Genomic DNA, 21432 nt, shown 5'->3' on the forward strand with positions numbered 1-21432 from the left:
TGCTGCAAGAAACACTAGGAATTGTCTCTCCCCATGCTCAAGGGAAAGCACTTTCTGCTCAAGTGTAGAGGTGGGTGGGAGTGGGATTTTTTGTGAGAAAAAGACCCCTAATTTCAGAACATTGTAGTCACCCATTTGGTTGCCAGGGTGCCTGGAGACTCAACTCACACATCTGCCAGGAAAACGTTGGTTTTGTCTACCAGACTGTAAGAGACTTATGTGAGTACTAAAAGCCACAATGTTGCAGCAGCACTCGGTACTCTGGGAGAGTGCTAACCAGAAGAACAGATGGGTTTCCAGCCGCTTCGTGCGTGCACCATCTCGGCCGTTGCAGCGGAAGAAGTTGCGCCACCAGGAACTGTCCAGGCAAGCGAATTCCAGCCTTGACCACAGAATCCATATTGGTAGGCTAACATCACAGCAACTATCTTCCTGCAGTGCCAGACTCCATGACAGCGAAGTGGGAGGCTCACGTACTCAACAGATGTCACCTAGGCATAAGGCAATCAAGCTTATCTTAGGCATGGATCCTGTTAGACTGCCTAAGCCTTTGTCCAACGGAACCCAAGACAAAGGATGGTGCCAGTAGAAGAGTGAAGAAGATGAAGAACTTCTTCACCCAGAGCCAAGTTTCTTTGTATAGATCGGGTGTTACCTTAGGTAGCAATTTGGCCATCTATTGTCACCTTTTAGATAAGTTTTGATAGCCTTTAATCACTTCCACCCCAATAATTTCACCCATTCTTTCCCGTAATGGTCATCCTGGAGCCTCCCCCTTTGGCCCATTGTTACCTGGAGGTCCAATCAGGTAACCAGGGCCAGATCTGCTCATTGGCCAGGTATGGGCATCCAATCAGGTGCCCCCAATAAACTGACTATTGGCTACCGCACAAGTCTAGCCCTTATAGTCATTGCGGAGCCTCCCCTTTTCTGAGGTCATGTACCAGCTGACCACCTGTCATCCGCCCCTGTACCTCCTACCCCCTAAGGGCTCAAGGTAGTCCTTATAACCACAGTCCCAACTCCCCACAGGTGTGCATCTAGCAGTACCCCATTCCTGCTATTTAAATACATCCCCGATTCTTGGCCAGTTGAGAGTCCCCTTCCCCATCGTCCTCGTTTGTCGCCATTGAAGCCTTCCTTGAAGACTATGATCGGTAATTATCACCCTGTTTGTCCATCCTTATGTTACCTCGATGCCTTTCTCTCTATTGTTATTAGGTCTGTATGTATGTTATATGAGTCTATTATCTTGTATGTGTGCGTTCTATATTTTTCTGTAATAAATTCATAATTGTTTTACTTAGTGTCCTTGGTAAATTTAGCAATAATTTCTGGAAGTGGAATCCTGTATACATAGATTCTAGATCCTTTTTAAGCCAAAGGTGCCCACCTGTCAATTCCCCAACCTTTTGAGGGCATTTTGGCACTTTTGCTGTGCTTCATCCAGTCTAGTAACTTGGTCTTATGCTGATGTTCTGAATGTCTTCAAAGCATTTTGACATATACTTTTTATTCCTATGTGTCGATAATCTAAAACATATAATCTGCTTTTTAAAGTAAATTGTATTATTTGGCATATCTTCCCCTTGTTGATGCCCTTGACTATCCTTTCACTTGATTTCTTGGATTATTCCAAGTGTTCTAGATGACTCTGATCAGGCCTGATTCAGGTATAGTATAGGTGTTCACTTATGAAATCTTAGGCATTTAGTTAGCTTTCCTATAACAGATCATCTACCTCTTCTACTGCAGACCAATAGAGCTACTCTCTGAAACCACTGACAGAAGAAAAGACTGTAGATGACTGACAACCTCCCACCCTCAGCAAAAATGTTGGTCTGTCAAATGTGCAAGTATTAGGGAATTATTACTGATGTAACAACTGAGGTGGGGAAAAAAAGACTTCCATTATTGGGCTACTTGAGAACTTCCTCACTTTAGATTTGTTTGAATCCTTGGATGGATCCCAATGCATATTTGAGGCTGAAGAGGTTCAAGTGCTGTCATCTCAGAGCCAATTCACGTAAATAGATTCTTAATAGATAAACAATTTAAGAATACAATACTTGAATTTTAGTTCCTGAAATATTAACGCGGATCATAATACTGTAAACAACCTTTGAACATCATACATATTCAAGCCTTAATGTGCAACTGCATATGAAAAGTTCAACATAGGGAGGTAAAAGAGACCAAAATTATTTTACATTCTTTATGTGAGCAAAGAGAATGCTTAATTAGGAAAATTTATTTAATTATTGTTTTAATTTTTCCGCATTCATGAAAAAAAAATTTTCTCCTCTGATTAGCTGAATTTATGCAATTACATTCTTGGTGTGTTAGTTTTTACAACTAAAGTTCTTGATGCTTTATAAGCTGAACAAATGTTTATTCAGTAGAGTATTTATGAAAGAGATTTTTTATGTTTATGATTTAGATCCTTATAAGGGGTTGTGCTCTTCTTTGGCTAGCAGGAAGGTTCTGTTCTCTTCCTAGAATTAAGTATGTTGAAAGGTCATTTGTAGGAAGACCCACAGAATTCCAGGCAGGTCACTATAACTTCACACAATGAAACAATTTATAAAAATACAGGATAACTTAGCCAGTGATTCTGTAGTTTTAAGGGGCTGTTATTTACTGTCTTGGGCATAAGTAAAAGCAAAATAATTGTATTGGTAAACACAGGCTTTTCCCCTCAAAGCACAGGATTGCCAAACTATAGATTTACAAAGCTTGATGGAGAAAGGAAGATGAAAAACCATTGGAACCTCTTAATATTAGATGCTCTAACATTTCACAGCTTGTGCAGTGTGAGTCACTTCTTCTCAGTTCTTTCATTTGCTTGCTGTTGGCAAATTGGCAAGAACAAATTTGGCACTCACTGGCAGCGTCAATGAACTATTCTCCCTCAAGAAAATAGCTTTCTTGTGTAGTGCTCGGAGCAATGCATTCTTTCACTTAGCTAGGCTAATGTAAACTGCCCAGGGATTGCAGACATGACAGATGAGATACTGCCAGCCATAGTTCCAAGGGCAACTGGGAGTCTGCATGCCATCCTGAAAAGCACAATAAAGGAAAGAGGAAGACCAACCTGCCCCATCCATCGGTCAGAAAGTGACTTGCTGCATTCAGTGAGCTTCCTTCTCTTTGCTCTGCTGGAAAGAGCTGTGCTTTAACTGCCAGCTGCCTTTTGTTGTTGTTGTTCAGTTGCACAGTCGAGTCCAATTCTTTGCGACCCCATGGACAAAGTCACGCCAAGCCCTCCAGTCTTCCAGCATCCTCTGAAGTCTGCTCAAATTTGTATTAGTTTCATCAGTAACGCTGTCCAGCCATCTCAACTTTTGCTGTCCCTTTATTCGTTTGCCTTCTATCTTTCCCGGCATCAGGGTCTTCTCCACTGAGTGCTCCCTTCTCATTTGGTGGCCAAAGTATTTGAGTTTCAGCTTCAGCATCTGACCTTACAGGGAACAGTCAGGGTTGATTTCCCTTAGGACTGATTTGATCTTCTTGCAGTTCAAGGGACTCTCAAGATTCTTCTCCATCACCTAGGAACTGCTAGATGTAAGAGGAAGGTCACTGTATGGTTTTAATCTATCGTAACCTCATTTGGCAAACATTTGATCAAAAGGAGTAAATTCTTAAAAATAGACAAAAATGTTCTCCCCACCTGCTAGTAGCAATTCACATTTTTTTCTCGATATCTTAAGTTCTTTCAATGATGGCAGGTTCCATGATATCACTTGATGATTCTTAAGATAGCTCTTTTGACCATATACTAGCAAGCAGAGTCAGTTGCATGCAACAGAACATCTATAGCAGAGGCGGCCAAACTTGCTTAATGTAAGAGCCACATAGAATAAATGTCAGATGTTTGAGAGCCACAAGATATGAACGTCAGATGTTTGAGAGCAGGAAGGCAAAGCGATGAAGGGAGGGAAGAGGGAAGGGAAAGTGGAAAGAAAGCAATGCATTCTCCAAGTCACTGGCTGGCATAATTTGGAGAAGTGATTTAAAGAGAGAAATGCTTTCTCCAAGCTAGCTGATGGGGTGGTGGGGACTTCAAGAGCCACACAATATGTGTGAAAGAGCTACATGTGGCTCCTGAGCTGCAGTTTGACCACCCCTGATCTATAGGCTAAAATCTGTTGACTTTTGCAGTTTTCAGCTTGATTTCTGACAATTGCTGCATTGCTAAGTGCAAGCGTGCTACACATAGTACAATTGCTAACTAGATGGTACAAAATTGTCCTCTTATCACTGTATTGATTATTTACTTGGAAGGATAACATACTGGCATTATCCAACAGGTGACTATGATGTATGTGACAATATTGCCGCACTGAGAGAAATATGCAATAGTCACTGGTCATGGGAGTCTGTCAATTTAGGATGAAGACTGGTGGAACATTTTGACTACATTCAGACGTCACAGTAAAGCAGCATTGAGCCAGGATGCACATGAATCCAGCTGATTGCCAGACTTTGGTGCATATCTCTTTCCTTTCCTCCTTTAACAAAGAATACCTGTTAAAAACCTAACTCAGTACCCCAAAGTGTACAAATGCAGGAGTACAGAAGAAGATACCTCACTCTTCACTTGGAGTCTTACAGCAGTTTACAATCTCCTTCCCTTCCTCTCCCCGCAACAGGTACCCTATGAAGGAGGTGGGGCTGAGAGAGCTCTGAGAAAACTGTGAGTGACTCAAGGCCACCCAGCTGGCTGCATATGGAAGAGTGGGGAATCAAACCCAGTTCTCCAGATTAAGAGTCTGCTGCTCTTAACCATTCTGCAGCAAACTGGTTCTTTTTGGGGTGTTTTGTTTTCTGGGGAAACTTGTCATATACACATATACACACTCACATACTGTTGGTATACATGTTCCACCATGACTGTAATGTGGGCACAGGTAACTTCTTGAACACACAGCTTTTTGTATATTTTGCTGTAGGTATGCTGTTGTACATACTGTTTCCTGTCTATTTCCAAGCACAGCTAGCCACAGCAACACTTCCTATCCCAGCCCTAGAAGAAAAACTGGTCATATTTCCCAACAGATATGAAGCATTACACTTTTATTCATTAAGAGTGCAGGAAAGTGAAGTAAGAGAAATAACTTCTTAAAGAACATTTCCACAAAGGATGCTTTGAATGCTTTGTGAATCATTCTGGGATGTTACTTTTTTATTTGCCTGAACCTGAGCTATAAACAAAAAGTTTAAATCAGACATAGAAAGGAATTATTCTTAGCATCAAATATTATACCTTGTATGCACTTTTAAAATGAATAGACAGGTGCAGCGCATAATAAAACAGGAGTTCAGTAGCACCTTAAAGGCTAATAAAATTTACTCAGTTCATATGATGTAAGGCATGAAACACCCAGTAAAAGCAAGGGTTGTTTTCTAGAAAAATTGGTGGTGGAGCTCACCCAGGGATTGTTATGCAGCTGCACCTACTATTCAATGGACAAGGTAGGTAGGTGGGGAGGAGGAGGGGGTGCCCTCAGAAAGGTTCAGTAACTTTGTTCCTGTGAGCTCCTGCTGAATTCAAAGCCTGAATATAAGCATCGTTTGTATAAAAGACTTATCTCCCTCAGTATTATAAAACTGCCATAAATTTGTCCAGTTTTAATTCTGAGCCATGACTTTGTTCCCCAGAATTCCCAATGGAGTCTGCAACCCACTGACCACAGCGGGACTGATTCCCCAGCCACACCGAATAGGCGAGTGAACTACTGACTGGTCAAAAGCTTCAGCAGAAGCGGATCCAGCAGGGGTGGGAGGTCCGTTTTGTGTGTATTGAGGCCGCACTGCGCGCCACGGCCCAGCCAGGAACTCCGGCAGGGCCGCGCGTCTTTCTCTCAGGCCCCGCCTGTCTACTGTGGCGCAGCCCCGCCGTTTCCAGAAGCCGAGCCGCCGCAGCCTGTGGCCTGGCACGGGTAACGGCAGGTGCCTGGAGGAGCAGGAGCGGCGCTTGAGAGGAGGCGCCGCCGCCAGGGTCGCGGTTGAAACCCGAACGGCGGCGGCGGCGGAGAAGGATGGCGACGGGAGACTCGGAGCAGATTCGCTACTGCGCGCGCTTCTCCTACTTGTGCCTCAAGTTCACTCTCATCACCTACTCCACAGTGTTTTGGGTGAGCGCGAGAAGGGCCGGGCGCGCCACGGTGGGCGGGACTGGGGCACGGAGAGTGTGAGGCGGGAAAGGAAGGCTTCTGCGGGGATGAGGAGGTGGCCGGGCGACCCGCCTGCTTCGTCACAAGCGGCGGGCTGTGAGTCCCACGGGGGGACTCCTTCCTCTCCTGGGGCGGGGGGGAGGTGTGTTTGAGGGAAACACATTCGTAGGGATGCTCGGAGGAGGGCGACGTGTTTGTGCTGCGGTCTGTTCCTGAACAACCTGTTAGTAACCGGGAAGGGGTGGGGAGGCGTTTGGACGGCGTGGCTGTGGAAGGCGCCGGGGATGGTTGGCACTCAGCCTGTGGTTTCTTAGGAAAGGTGTTCCAGGTTCAACCGCCTGGTGACTCATACACGGTAGCCCATTTTACCGCAAACTTCAGGAAGTTAAAAACAAACAAGCAGATAACTTGATACATACACACACACACATATACATACACGCACGCACATATATACACACACACAGAGCATTACAGTGCTCTTTATATATATATAATTTTGTTTTAAGCACAACATTACAGCACTCTTTTTAAATATATATATATTTAAATATATATATATTTTAAATATATATATATTTAAAAAGAGTGCTGTAATGTTGTGCTTAAAACAAAATTAATTTCGATCTGAGGATATGGTAAAACAGTAGCTCTGGCTGTTATGGGATCAACAGCTACGACAGTGCCAGCCTCGATTGTATTTCTAGTAACTTCTGTCTGCCCCAAAGCAGAACAGAAGCAAATTTTAATAGGTAGTAAAAGCAATAATTGCCTCAATTGAGAAACAAAATCCTCAAAATTGTGGCTTGGATGAGTACTGCAAATTGGTTTTGAATTGTGGTTTGAAGGGAAGGTGTTAACCATATATTCCTAATTTGGATAGTATAGCTATGGTTAACAGAAAGCTAAGAAGTAAAGGAATGAATCCATGTGTGTGTGGGAAGGAAGAGGGAGCCTGTGAGAGTGACTACCATCAACCTCCTGCTATTCTTGTTTTATAATGTACTTTCTCTTGTAAACTGAACTCAGATGTAATGCCAGGTCACGGTTGTAATTGCTGGTGATTGGGATTTTTGCATACAATGCTGCCCAAGGTAGATTTTGGTTTGATCCAGCAAGTTTCTTGTGTTCATGGAAAAGAATGCATACTTGCACTAACACATATTGGTTGTGTCTTAACTCTTAAAGGAGTCTTCAGTAGGTACACTTTTGTACATTTAAAACACATCTCCTGAGAATGTCGAAAAAGCACAGTACAACACAACACTTAAGACAGCATTGTTTATTTTAAAGGGAAAATATTTTCTATGAATGTGGTTTCCAGTAAGAATAATCAGGTTGTTTTTTTTAAAGTATTTTTAATATCGTGTTCATAGCTCCGAGTGGTATATTTTTATCCACATTTAATTATTAATTTTTTATTCCACCTCTCTCCAGTGGAGCTTAGGGGAGTATATATGGTTCTTTTCACTTCATAACAACTCTAGTAGGTGAAGATCATGTAGCAAGGATTAGTTCTCAGTCCAACAAATACACTGCAGTGGTTCTCAATATATACTCCCTCCCCCTCATCCTTACAACAATCCCGTAAAATAGGTTCAGCTGAGAGATGAAGACGCCCAAGTTCCCAGTGAACTTCATGGCAGAATGAGGAATCACTAGAACAAAGCATACTTGATTCCTACTTTGTTCTACTGCTTCAGACCAACACGGCTGCCCATCTGGATCTATCTACATGGAATCACCAGAAGTTACACTTTGTCTTTAGGGTGTAGTTTGTGGTTTTCACTGAGCATTAATGAACTGGTTTGGCAGTGAGTAAGCTGAAATGTTAGGTATTAATTGCACTGCAAAAAAAAACACCCATGTAATTGGAGAGGTCATTGGGCTCTGGAAACAACCTTTTCTTGAGTCATTAGGTAACTCAAATAAGTCCTGGATTTGCCAGTTAAGTTATTTTGCAAGAATAGCTAACTTGCGTTTCAAATGTAATGATTTCCTGTTGGCTCTTAAAGAGTAAGACTTCAGAGCACATTTAGATCCCACACTGGCATATGTTTCTCAGCTGCTGTGGATATAGTCATCAGTCTTTTAATGTCATTGATGAGATCCTGCATGCGCCCCCTTGTGCAACTGGTGTTGAACTTCAGGCTGGGGTGTCACCAGTATGCTGATGACACCCAGCTACATCTGTTGATGGGAAGTCGGCCAAATGTTGCTCCAGCTGTTTTTGGCTGAGGGCTGGTGGCCATCGTGTGACGGCTAAAACAGAACTGGCTGAGACTGAATCCAGCTAAGATGGAGGGACTGTGGCTCTGCAGGGAGGATTTAGCCAACTTGTAGCTCTTGATGGTGTTCTCTTAACACCGGCACCAACTGCCAAGAGCTTAGGTGTGATTCTGGATACCTCCTTATCAATGGAGGCCTAGATCGCAAGTACTCCCAGACTGGCATTTTCCAACTACACCAAGTTGGGCAGTTGGCCTCTATCTGTCCCACCCTGACCTAGCCACAGTAATTTATGCAATGGTCACCACCAGATTGGACTCCTGTAACTCACTCTATGTGGGCCTACCCTTGATACTAACCCGGAAATTTCAGCTGGTTCAGTACGCAGCAGATTGGGAAGGATAGCCATGAAGGATTTAGGAAACATTCTTAAGTGTGTAAGGATGTGTCTCTGATGATCAAGATAGTTCATACCAACCTATTCCTCATTACTGCATATGGGTGTGAAAGTTGGACAGTGAAGAAAACTGGTAGGAAGAAAGTTGATTCATTTGAAATGTGGTATTGGAGGAGAGTTTTATGGGTACCATGGACTGCCAAAAAGACAGGTGGGCTCTCTATCAAAGGATGCCTGAACTCTCTAGAAGCTAAAATGACTAAGGCTGTCATATTTGATCACATTGTGAGAAGGCAAGAGTCACTGGAAGAGATAATGATGCTAGGAAAAGTTAAAGATAGCAGGAAAAGAGGAAGACCCAACCTGAGATGGATTGACTCAGTCAAGGAAGCCACAGCCTTCAGGTTGCAAGACCTGAGCAAGGCTGTTAAGGATTGGACTCTTTGAAGGCCATTAATTCATAGAGTCACCATAATTCAGAAGCAACTTGATGGCTGTTAACACACACTAGTGTAGATGCTTTGCTTAAATCATATGAAAAAGCCTATGTATGTTAAGTCAAGCAACCCCATGAAAGGAAAAGTTTGTATAATGTATGGTGCTGTGAAAAGCAGAACCAAGACCTGTACTATCATCAGAAGGGATTGTGCACTGTAAATCAGTACACCTGGATGCTGAATCTTAATTTGAACCTGGGAATAACAAAAGAATGTATGACAGCATCTAAAATCCTCCATACTTGTAATCCCATGTTGCTGACAATGAAGTGATCCAGAAATAAACCAGTGTACTGAAAAAAGGCTAGGGAAGGAAAACAGAAAGGAGTGTGTGAAGGTGGCTGTATGGATTTCTACAGACAAAACGTCACCACATGCTCCCTTTTCATCCTCTTGCCATCATTTTTTGTGTGGCAAGAAATCTGAGTTTACTGGGGGGCTTTTCTGCCATCAAGTCATGGCTGACTTATGGTGGCCCCATAGGTTTTCAGGCAAGAGACATTCAGAGGTGATTTGCCATTGCCTGCCTCTGTGTCATGACCCTGGTATTCCTTGGAGGTCTCCCATCCAAATACTAGCCATGGCCAGCCCTGCTAAGCTTCCAAGATCTGATGAGATCAGGCTAGCCTGGGCTATCCTCATTGGGGTGAACTTGCACTACCATACCATAAATATGCTGACAAGCAGAATTTAATGAATTCCAAGGGCATATGATCAAGCTAGCAGTCATCTTCTTGACTTCCACTTCTTAATGGGCAGCTTGTTACTAGTGAATTTGGTTAAAAGTGCTCATAAACTACTGACAGTTGATCTGCAGTGAGATCAGACATTTTATTGGTCTGCATACTAACTTCTGGAACTCTGTAGAATATTTCCAGTATTTGTTAGTATATCTCTTCCTGAACTGGGAGAGAAATGTCTGCAGTATTCAAATTGCCCAAAAACCTCTAAGGTCCCTTTTCACACAGGCTGTTTGGCTTCTGAAGGCAAATGGGTTTTTTAAAAGGTTTTATACTTTTAAAGAATAAAATGGAGTTCTCCTGCTTCAATCTCCCATTTTTAAACTTAAATCTGCATTTTTCAAAACCTGTTTTGATGTGTTTGTTGCTGCTGCACTTTATCCCTTACATGTATGAAACTTTAATTTTTTTTAATCTTTAGAAGCCAAAGTGAGCTTAAAGAGCCCATATGAACAGGACCTAAGAAAGATTTTGACTAATCTGGGAAGTCTTGGATCTTCAGAAAGTTCGTAAAAGATTCTTCATTGAGATAATCTAATTGTGCATTTCTTGCACCCTTTTCGATCTTTAGCCTCTAAGCCCTGAGGTAGAACATGTTTTTTTTTTATTAGACACACCTGTGTATGGCTGAGGGGTTCAGTCTGAAGTCATACTTAAATAAATGATCTTAAAAACTTAAAATGAATGGTCCTTCCCAGATACTAGCTTTTGTCTGTTCCAGGGAATAGTTCCTGGAAGGTTGGGACAGGGGTTGAAAATAAACCACATATTTTGACAATCTGACTTTTCTTTGTTGGAGGAATTTTTATTGAGGTGAAAGTGACCTTTTAAAATTCTATTTATTTAAAATGTTTATTGTCTCAAAGCAGCATGAAGAATAGCTTTCACCCATGTTTTTGGAATTGGTTCTTTAAAAAAGGGGGATTTCCTGTTATCCCACCTACCTGGTTTATTGAAAGAGTTTCTGAAACAGCTTTGTGTGGAAAGAAATGGCAGCTGTAACAATTTGTCTGGAGGACTGGCTCTAACATTACATGAGGACATATCCTTGTATCCCAAGTATGGTGATACAAATAGAGAACAGAATTGTCTTTCCTCCCCTTTACATCTGATTCAGGAACAGGAAGGAAGTACTGTGTGATTGTTCCTTGTTATTGGAGTCCCAAGTATGTAGTTACAAGAAAAGGGGGCATCAGGAATTTGTGGCACCAAGAGAAGGAAGGGCACCTCTCCTAGGTTGGTCTCTTAGGAGACAAGATTAGGGCATACTGTTCTTTTTCATCTCCTCCCAGCACAAACAGCTAGTTTACTTCAACGGTAGAAAGCAGGTGTGTTGAACCCTTCCCCTCAGAGGTCTCCTGTTAAATAGTGAGTTCAGCCATGGGTAGTAACATACAGTAACTTCTTTATTGAGAACAGCGAAATGGGGAACAAACAGGCAAAACAGGCAATATTTACAGTTGGGAAAGGCAAGACACACCCCTTGTAGTTAGCAGGAACCCACCCTATTGGTCTCTCCAGGATCCTTTATTTGCATGTGCATTGATACATGCCTTGTGCCCCAATTGGCCGGTTCACAGAGAATTGCCAACTATTGAGTAGATACGGTGAGATCAGATATATAATATAACATGTAGTTTGACCAAGCATTTGTGAATGTTTTTTCTGGGACATCAAATTGTGATGCTAGCAAAGAGCGCATCTTAGACTGAACTTTATATTCAGTATCTTTTTCTTCAGAGTTAAGTGCTTTCATCAGAATGTGGACAAAGATTTTCAGATTTATCTCTTTTAATGTTTTGTACTGCCAAAAACATACTAAGCTTTGTTCAGGACTGACAATTTTCAATTTTTATGTGATCTTTTCTGCAACAGGAGGATATGCTTCTCAGTGAAAGCATAGCTGGATCATTTTTTAAAATAATCCACTTTCATGCAACTCACATTTTCATTCTCTCTTAGGTAAATATCCAAGTCAGCTTCTCTTTTTCTTGCACTAAGCCTTACATTTTATTAGATCGCATTACTAATTAACTTGCCCAAGATTAATCTGACGAGTACTTCTTGTGTTTGCGCTAAGATAGCTTGAATGGTCGAGAAGGAACTGAAGTGCCAGTTGCTTATCCCTTTCTGTTAAGTGCTTGTTGTGAAACTCTTGGTGGTGCCAAGGTCTGAAGAGGGGTAATTCCAGTGAGCTTTTGCTTGCAGGGGGATTCTGTTAGAATACAGGAGCGTGTCTGTCTTTTTACTTGTTTAAAAAAGATAGCATAGACTTAAGCGTATAAACTCTCAAATGTATACACACGCCCTCTCAAACACCCATATCTGCTCTCTTTCGGGATGTAAATGTTAAATCAGGCTCATGGTGTGAGAGGAGGGGATTTATTTTAAACTGCTCTTTCACACCAATGTAGGAGTCAAGACTAGCCCCAGGGGATTATTTGCCCTGTTGTGAAAACACTCATGTCCTGATCCCATCTCTTTTGTTGTGTAGGTGGCACATTAAAATAATTTTATTAACCTAGGTTCTTGGTGGAGTAGGATGTCCGTTTTTGCTGCATTTAGGCTGATTTATTTTACATTGTTCTTAGTCACTATTTAGATTTCATTGTGGTTTTAATTCATGTTGTGTGGTATTTCAGAAAATTGGAATTTTAAATAGTTTAAATGAACTGTGAGAATAATAATCAGGTGTCATTTTGTAGGAAAATAGATGGAGCTCATTAGCATATACCGCCCCCCCCCCAGCCAAAAGCAACCTGTTGCAAGGAAGTAGAGCCCCGAGGCAAGTGAGGCCTGCTTGGGCTGGCTAGAGATCCAGCCAGCCCAAGCAGGTCTCACTTGCCTGAGGCACTCCTGCCCCCCCCCCCCAGTCAAAAGGCCAGCAAGCTACCCGCCACCCAAAATCACATAAGAAGTAGAGAAAGGGTGGCGCGGGCTTCTCCAGGGGTTAATGAGGGCTGCGGGCAAAGCTCCTGGTGGCTGGCTGGCTGCCCACTCTTCTAATCCAGGGATTGTTATGCAGCTGCACCTACTATTCAATGGGCAAGGTAGGTGGGGAGGAAGAGGGGGAACCCTCAGAAAGGTTCAGGAGCTGTGTTCCTGTGAGCTCCTGTTGAATCTGAAACCTGGTAGTTATTGAAATAATGACACAGAGTGCGTTTAATGTCAGCATCTTTGAGTAGCCTGATTTATGCCAATGAGAGTCTCTCTCTGTGCAGTTGCAAATGCATGATGATAAAATAAATTTTGAGAGAGAGCCATAAAGCTTTTCATGGCATGGAGGTAATTAACCTAATAAATAACATCTTGTTAACCTTTTGTGAAAGGGGCAGGACGTTTTTCTCCTAGCCTATTGGCAACCTGTACTGAAGCTGTCTATGGTAAGAGGTCAGCTGGATAATTATGCCTTCCTTGTACAGAGTTAGAAATGTATAAATGAAGTAAGTAAATAAATGTAAGGCAGTTATGAGAAACTTTGTCAGCATATTTCCTAACCACTTTCCTTTTGTGTATATTTGCTGCTGTAGTAATTTTAGTTAGGTAAATATACTAAACTTGTTTCCTTATCATGTATCAAAGTACAGTGAGAACTGAGTCTTGCATCATTCAAGTTTTGAATAAAAAAGGAAGCCGGATAAAACAATTGCTTTGCATAACTGTTACTTATACTGGTGTAAATACAAATTATTAATAGAGTTTGTAAATGCAACACAATGGTTGACAAGATTCAGATTTGTATATATTTAAGAATTACCGTAAGTTGAATTTGTAAGTCTGGCACACCTTTCTACTCCAGCATCATATTGCTAACATTCTCCCAGAATATGAGTGGGGGGGAAATAAATTGCTCAACACATCTGTATTTTCAATATGGTCTTTTAATCTGATTATTGTAGACTGAAATAATCACCAAGGAATAATAAAAATGATCTCTTTTTAAGGTTTTCCCCATGCTAATAGGAAATTGAACTTACTCAAAACAAAAACATTTTAAAACAAATGTTTCTTGATATGAACACTCATCTTGCTTTAGAACCTGGGAAATGCCATAATGAATCAGACCATTGTGTTTAGCTCAGCAGTATGCTTGTATTCTTGTCCATTTGCAAACTTCGGCGATATTAATATCTAGAGGTCACTATTCAAATGATCTCAGTATTCAAAGTGTAGCTAGAACACTTGAGCCCCAGTAAGTAGGAGGCTACAGCAACACATGTGGAAGTGGAGGCTCAGTAGCCCAGCAAGCACGTGCTAAGGCTTGTACATTGCTACCCTCTGTCATCTTCATAGCAGAAATGAGTAGTTCCACTCTGAAACAGTTGGAATTACTCTCCGTATATTCGCCAATCTCCCTATTGCCATTGAAACTACAGAGCAGTTCAACAGTGTGTGGTTGCCTCAGTTGCACAGAACAGTGGTGCTTAACTGGTGGTGTGGGTGCCATTGGTAGGACTCAGGATTTTCATAACAGTTACTAAGAATTCACTCTCCCTCAATCTTTCTTGACACCATGTCTTAGCTGCATGTGGAACATGACATCGCTTGCTGATCCTGTCTACCATATGTTATCCAACTTGCTTTGGGCATGCTGCTAGTAGCCTTGGACACTTAGCATTTCTCATACTCCCCAGTTCCTCTGCTAAAAAGCAAGTGTCTTTGATGTGCTGCTTCCTGCTGACAAGCTGCTAGGAGTTACTCATAGTGCTTTTGCAAATTTTTATGTTCTTAAAACTTACAATAAATGATAAATATCATAATAATAGAAGAGGAAAACTGCAGATGTATACCCCGCCCTGCAGATGTATACCCCGCTTACAATCTCCTATATCTTCTCCCCCCACAACAGACACCCTGTGAGGTGGGTGGGGCTGAGAGGGCTTTCACAGCAGCTGCCCTTTCAAGGACAACCTCTATCCGAGCTATGGCTGACCCAAGGCCATTCCAGCAGTTGCAAGTGGAGCAGTGGGGAATCAAACCTGGTTCTCCCAGATAAAAGTCCGCACACTTAACCACTGCACCAAACTGGCTCTCAGATAATAGAGTGCCTGTAAACATACAAATTCCCTTCTTGGAGAAACTTGGATTTCTGTTTCTGTCATGTGGGCAGCAGGTTCCTTGAGAGTGATTGGTTGGATGTAAGATATGAAAGGTTGACAACCACTGGTATAGAACACAATGCTAATAAAAGAAGTAGCAGAGCAGGTGAAAGGTTTTAAACAGGGAGATAGTCCAAGATGTGATTCGCTGTGATCTTCACCTGCACTCTGAAGTGGTGCAGTCTGTTTTGCTATTTCACTCCCATCTCTTCTACCTTTGAACCCAGGCCTCAGTGCCGTAGTCAGGTTGGAAACTAGATTAATGAGAGTCCAGAAAATTGATGGCAACCAGGTGTGCCAGGAGCCACAGCACAACTGCTCATTCAGTAGAATTTCCCAGAAAGAAAACTTTAGAAAGGCATCAGTAATTGGCTGTAAGTGGAAACTCTCATGTCCCTCAACCCTGTCCTTAGTAGACCAGTTAGAAGTGATTAATGTCAGTGCAACAAAACTGACCTGCTCATTCTGAAACTGGTTTTGTACAGTGGTTTTGTACAGTGTGCACCAGATGCATTCAATTTTATCAGCAAAGAAAGTTGCAGAAGCATCATGGCAGGCATTAAATTTCTCTGGATAGGAAGTGATTGAGTTCACCAGCTCACCACAAGAAATAACTCTGCCAGACAACAGGTTGCAGGTGCATTGTCAATCAAGACAGAATTTCTTTGCCAGTGACATAGTCTAGTCTTTAAGAATGGTGTGTAGTGCAGCTGCTTGTATTGCAGTTATCTCCTTCCCATCTTTATTGATGACCTCTGATGAGCAGCTAGTCAGAGAATTTTCGCTATAATGGAAGTCAGCCTGCTGCTCCACAAATCAAGAAGACCATAAAGGAAAGTATTTAGCTCTGTAGGGCATTTCTTCAGAATGTTGTGAAATCTGTTGGGCCTCCATAAAAGTCTAGATCTCATTTAGGGCTTCAGCAGCACATATACTGAAATTGAATGATACAGATCCTGTGCAAAGGATCAAGGGCCATGGAGGGCTTTGTATGTGACCTTGATAGGGGACAAAATTGGTCTTTGATTATAAGGTGGTAAAGTGAGCAAGTGTTGGTCATGAAGCTCTTCTCTGTGCTTTGCAAATGCTAAACATTTAGTGTATTGTTAGGAATCGGATAAAGGTAGTAACACTCTCTTTTTCTACTACAGTTGCTAGGAGGATTTGTCCTCGCTGTTGGTATTTATGCAGAAGTTGAAAGACAGAAATACAAGACCCTTGAAAGTGCCTTTTTAGCTCCAGCAATTATTCTAATACTCCTGGGCATTATAATGTTTCTTGTTTCATTTGTGGGTGTATTGGCTTCCTTAAGGGACAACTTATGCCTTCTTCAAGCTGTAAGTACTACTTCTGCATGTTTAATTCTGTCTGTAACTTGAATGATGCATATGAGATTATTTAAAGTTCATTCTGCCATCAGTTTGAAGATAGATTTTAAATCCAGTGGCACCTTTAAGACCAACAAAAGCTTATTCAAGGTATGAACTTTCATGTGCTCAAGCACCTTTCTTGAATAAACTTTTGTTGGTCTTAAAGGCGCCACTGGACTCAAAATCTGTTCTACTGCTTCAGATCAACATGGCTGCCCACCAGGATCTAGTTTAAAGATAGCACAGCCTGTACGTTCCATCCTCAATAAATAGCAGTGGGACTGTTATTGAATAGTGTGAATGGAGTTGTTAATGCCCTTAATTTCACTGGGAGCACAATTAGACCATTGGTGAATAACGTCATGCCCTGTACATTAGGGTGCTTTGGGGGACCCACATGTTTGTTACTCTGAGACCTGCGAGGAAAGGATCACAGCTAACACCTTTTATTTCAGTTTATAGGTAGATCTATAAACTGAAGTAAAACTGGCTTGGATGTAGGGACACCTTTCTTATTTACTTCAGGCGGCTTTCCAGTCTGCTGTTCTGTAGTATAAAAGGAGTATTGTGCGTTTAAAAAAGCTTCTGGATTGGCAAGAAGTTTGAACAGCTCTGGGGGAATAAAGGAAATGGTCAAACAGAGGTAAGACTTGTGCTAGGAAAAGCCATTATGTAAATTCAGACACATAAAAAGGCAATGCATTTAATATTTAACTTGCATGCTTAGATAGCTCACGTGAAATGTCAGAGTCAGGACATAATTATTGCTGTCACAGGGGCCCATTAATTTATTACTCCCCAGTTAGGAAAGCAAAGCCCAGGCAGAGCAGAACAAGATTCTCTCATAGCTTGTGTGCCAGAACCTTGTATTCCTACTTGGCACACAATAATACTTTATTTAATAGTTTGATTTTTAAAAATACTTCCTTATTAATGAAGAGAGCCCTTTGATTCTAGAGTGATGCTGCACTCCAGATTGGGACAGAACCAATCAGCATAATGTTTGACATTTTCAGGTTACAGCAAAGCAAGTCAGTAGGCAGAGCCAGGTCTCGAGGAGCCGGGTATGAGAAGTGAAGAGAAGAGGGATTTATTGACATAGCTCAGTGTCAAAGGATATATTGGCACAATGTCTGGAAGGAAGCCTGGATTTAGAATCAAAGAGCAAACTCCAAAATATGTTAATTGCCCTAATATACATTTTGGTCTGATGGAGGTTTGACTAGCTAAAATATCTGTTCATACAATTGGAACTACTGAAATATATATTATAAATTTTTCTACACAACCTGTTTATGTACACGATCTCTCTCTCGGCTTGACTTCGCGAACGAAGATTTAAGAAAGGTGCAGTAGTACACAATATGCATGCATATAACACTGTTTTGCCTTATATTTAAACTATTATGAATGAATTTCTGTATATCATCCTTGTTAGATACTCTACCCATGTATTGGCACCTTAAATATGTTTTATAACATAGTTTTGCATGCATCTGGAACTGTGTAATCCTAACCCGTTACACACCCTTCTAAGTCTATTGAAGTCAATGAGTTTATAGAGGGGTGTAGTTCTGCTTAGGGCTGCACTGCAAAATATTGTACAATTGTTGTATTGCATGTTCTGCCTTCATGCAGATATCCTATCATGTGTATTTTCAAATATAAGGTTGTTATTAGCACTCTCTGTCTGTCCAAATTTTCCATTCTCCAAAACTGGCTTACTTTGAATGAGTGATGTTAAAGTGGCAGGAGAAGTCTGCTGCTTTTAGGCTCTGGAAAAGAAATCATTTCATTGCCAAAAAATCAGAATCCAACAAATGAGCTCTATCTCTTCAAGAAATGTGAAAACAAAATGTTCTGAGAGTATTTTATAGATGTTAACATACTGTTCCTATTGCTATGCTGTTAGGAGTGGGGGAGAGAGAGAGAACACAAGAGAAATGATAAATGTACATATTCAAAGTCACTTCTCTTTCATTATCATGCAAAATTTAAGAATTTTGTATGCTTTTACTGGATTAATGGTAAGTTTTAAAAGAACTGTTTTTGAACCTGTTTTGCAGTTCATGTACATCTTGGGCATTTGTCTGCTGATTGAATTAATTGGTGGAGTTATAGCCTTGCTCTTCAGAAATCAGGTAATACAATTAAAATGTTAAAAAGAGCATTTAAACTAAAATCTTACTCCATTTAGTCTGACCTATCTGTACCTATTATGTATCTTTTAAATTGTTAGCCACATTGCTGGCCCCTGGTAAGGCCAGGCAAGGACTCGTGACCTATCTGTTTGAAAATGATTTGCAAAACTAAAGTTAAGATGATTGATTATGGCACAATTACTGATCGTGCCAGTGGTAAGAGTTAATTGTAATTATGGCTACATTACCTCTGCTCTTGAAAAACAGTTGGTACTTCGGGAATGTGTATTTTGTGCAAGAAAAGCTGGATTTTGCAAACTTTCTGCATGATGCCAATTTGTGTAATTTGTCACTTTGCCTAACTTATTTTGCAGTTCTCACTGTTCTCCCAAGCTATATGGACAGGTGAAGCCCAGCAAAAGCTGCTAAAATCTTCCTCAGCTAAGTGTTGGCTTTTGGGGTTTCAGCAGACATTGCCTGTGCACTTCCAGGCATGAGGCTGTAGCCATTTAAGCTGGAATCATTTCCTTTAAAAAAAGGGAAGATCCTAGAGAAGTTAGATTCTGCATCTAGGATGTAAGGTTCCCCCTCCCCCCACATTTTCATGGAATTGAAGGATAAGTATAGCAATTTAACTGTGGCTGCATGTCTCACAATACATAATTATGTATTCTGGAAAATGATCTCACTGTTAAATATATTACCATCCTTATAGAAACCCTGAATCAATGCCTGGAGGCAGTGTTGGAGCTGACTGGTTAGCTGTAGCTTTTCCTGGATAGAAAAGATCTAGCCTCTGTGGTGCATGCCATAGTTCTATCTAGATTAGACTACTGCAATGAGTGTGTTGGGCTGTCCTTGAAAAGTGTTTGGAAACTTCACTTAGCACAGAATACTTCAGCCAGGATGTTGGCTGGAGTGTGTCACAGGGACAATATAACTCCAGTCTTGGCCCACCTACACTGGCTCCCAGTTTGTTTATGGGCACAATTCAAGGTGCTGGTCCTGAACTTTCAAAGCCCTATGTGGTTTGGGACCAAAGTACCATCTGATCCCTTTGAACTTAGCCCACCATTATGGTCATCTTTGGAGACCTGCTTTTGAGATTAGGTGGGTAGCAACCAATGTTCCCTCTAAACTGCAGTCTTGTGAGCAAAAGTTATACTTTGTGAGCTACTGGCAGTAAAGTTGTGAGCTACTGCATAAATTAGTGTGCTCTGGGGTCATCCTTCCTGAGCTAAGACAAAAATGTGTGAGCTGGAGGTTAAAAATCTGTGCGCTAGCTCATGCTAACTCAGCTTAGAGGGGAACACTGGTGGCAACTGGGAGAGGGTTTTCTTGGTTGTGGCACCAAAACTCTAGAACTCTCTTCCCAGGGAGATTTGTCAGTCCCCTTCTGTTGCCATCTTCAACTAGTGAGTGAAGACTTTTTGTTTTGTTTGGCATTTCTTCAATGATTCCTCCATCCTAACCAATGTTTTGTATGTATTTTATTATGCTTTAAACTCTTTAAAAAGATCTTTAAAAGTGTTAAAAACATATGAAACGGTTAAAATACATACAAAACATTGGTTAGGAATGAGGTATGTTTGGGGGCAGGACCAGATCTACATGTTTTTTTAGGGGGGATTTTAAAATGACGCCCCCTTATGGGCTCATAGAATAGAATGGACTCCATCCCCAATTTGCCACCCCCCTCCAGCGGTGCCTGGGGCAAACTCCCCCTCTGCCCCCTCCTAGATCTCGCCCTGTTTGGGAGGGGGCTATTTCAATGGTTTTATGTAATTGTATTATGTATCTTTTAAATTGTTAGCCACATTGCTGGCCCCTGGTAAGGCCAGAAAGGCAAGATATAAATGTTGTAAATAAAAATAAATACGGACCCCCGTAGGGCAGAAACTACCCCTCCCAAGCTGTCAAGTCAGGAAAACGGTGCAGCAGATGGGACATTGAAACCTCTTTCCCCCATCATGTGATCTTGAGTCCAATTGGAGCCACACCACACCACACCACACTTGGGAACTGAGTTCCCAGCTACATGATGTGTGGTTGATGGTGTGAGACTTGGATTGGGGGACCCCCAAGTCCAGCTCTCAAAAAAATCAGACCCTAGTCCACATAGCCCAGGGCTGTCTTATTTGTATCAGTCTATTCATATTTCTAGTCCATACTTCTTCCAGGGAAATCTGAATATTTAGCATGGCTGCCCATTCTTCCATTTTAACCCCACAACAGCCCATGAGGGTAGGTCAGGCTGAAAAAAAGTGACTGGCCTTAGGTCACCCACTGAGTCTCTAAGCATTTTTCTACTTGTCCCTTCAGAGTAAAGAACTGGGAGACACTGCCCAAGTTTAGAAATGATATTCACATAATTGCATGTGGTGGTGTTACAGCAGCTGGGCCATGAGACTGTATGAAGTTATTTCCACCTCCACCCTATATGGTTATTTCCACCAAGAATCTCATCTTACAGCTGGGCTTCGGGCCATTCTGTCTGAAAATTCTGGGTGGCCATTTTCTGACGTTACCAGAAGTATGAAGTGTCCCCGGAATGTTGCAATATGAGTTGGCCTGCTAAGCCTGTTTTTCCCCAAAAGTAGCCATGCAGTGCCCCTGATCTGCAAAAAGCTTGTCCACTCCGAATACTGAACGGCTTGTTTATATTGAAGTGAATAACAGATCTGTCAAGGGAAAAGCTTTGTCCTTTTTCACATAATAAATTGTTGTTGGCTTGTAATTACTAATCTGTTCTGCTGGATCGAAGCACCTTTTTTAACATACTG

The 21432-nt window shown here is 41.6% G+C and overlaps 1 protein-coding gene across 1 annotated transcript in view; it reads left to right on the top strand.

The window, feature by feature from the left end:
* The first annotated feature begins 6023 nt into the window (after positions 1 to 6023).
* Positions 6024 to 21432, top strand: part of TSPAN15 (tetraspanin 15) — a 29005-nt gene continuing 13596 nt past the window's right edge. The window contains exons 1-3 of the mRNA XM_060240804.1: positions 6024 to 6137; positions 16290 to 16475; positions 18575 to 18649. Coding sequence (XP_060096787.1) covers positions 6042 to 6137; positions 16290 to 16475; positions 18575 to 18649 — 357 coding nt within the window. The 5' untranslated portion in view covers positions 6024 to 6041. The remainder of the gene's footprint in view (positions 6138 to 16289; positions 16476 to 18574; positions 18650 to 21432) is intronic.

Source organism: Heteronotia binoei, chromosome 6, assembly GCF_032191835.1.
Source record: "Heteronotia binoei isolate CCM8104 ecotype False Entrance Well chromosome 6, APGP_CSIRO_Hbin_v1, whole genome shotgun sequence".
Taxonomy (NCBI): domain Eukaryota; kingdom Metazoa; phylum Chordata; class Lepidosauria; order Squamata; family Gekkonidae; genus Heteronotia; species Heteronotia binoei.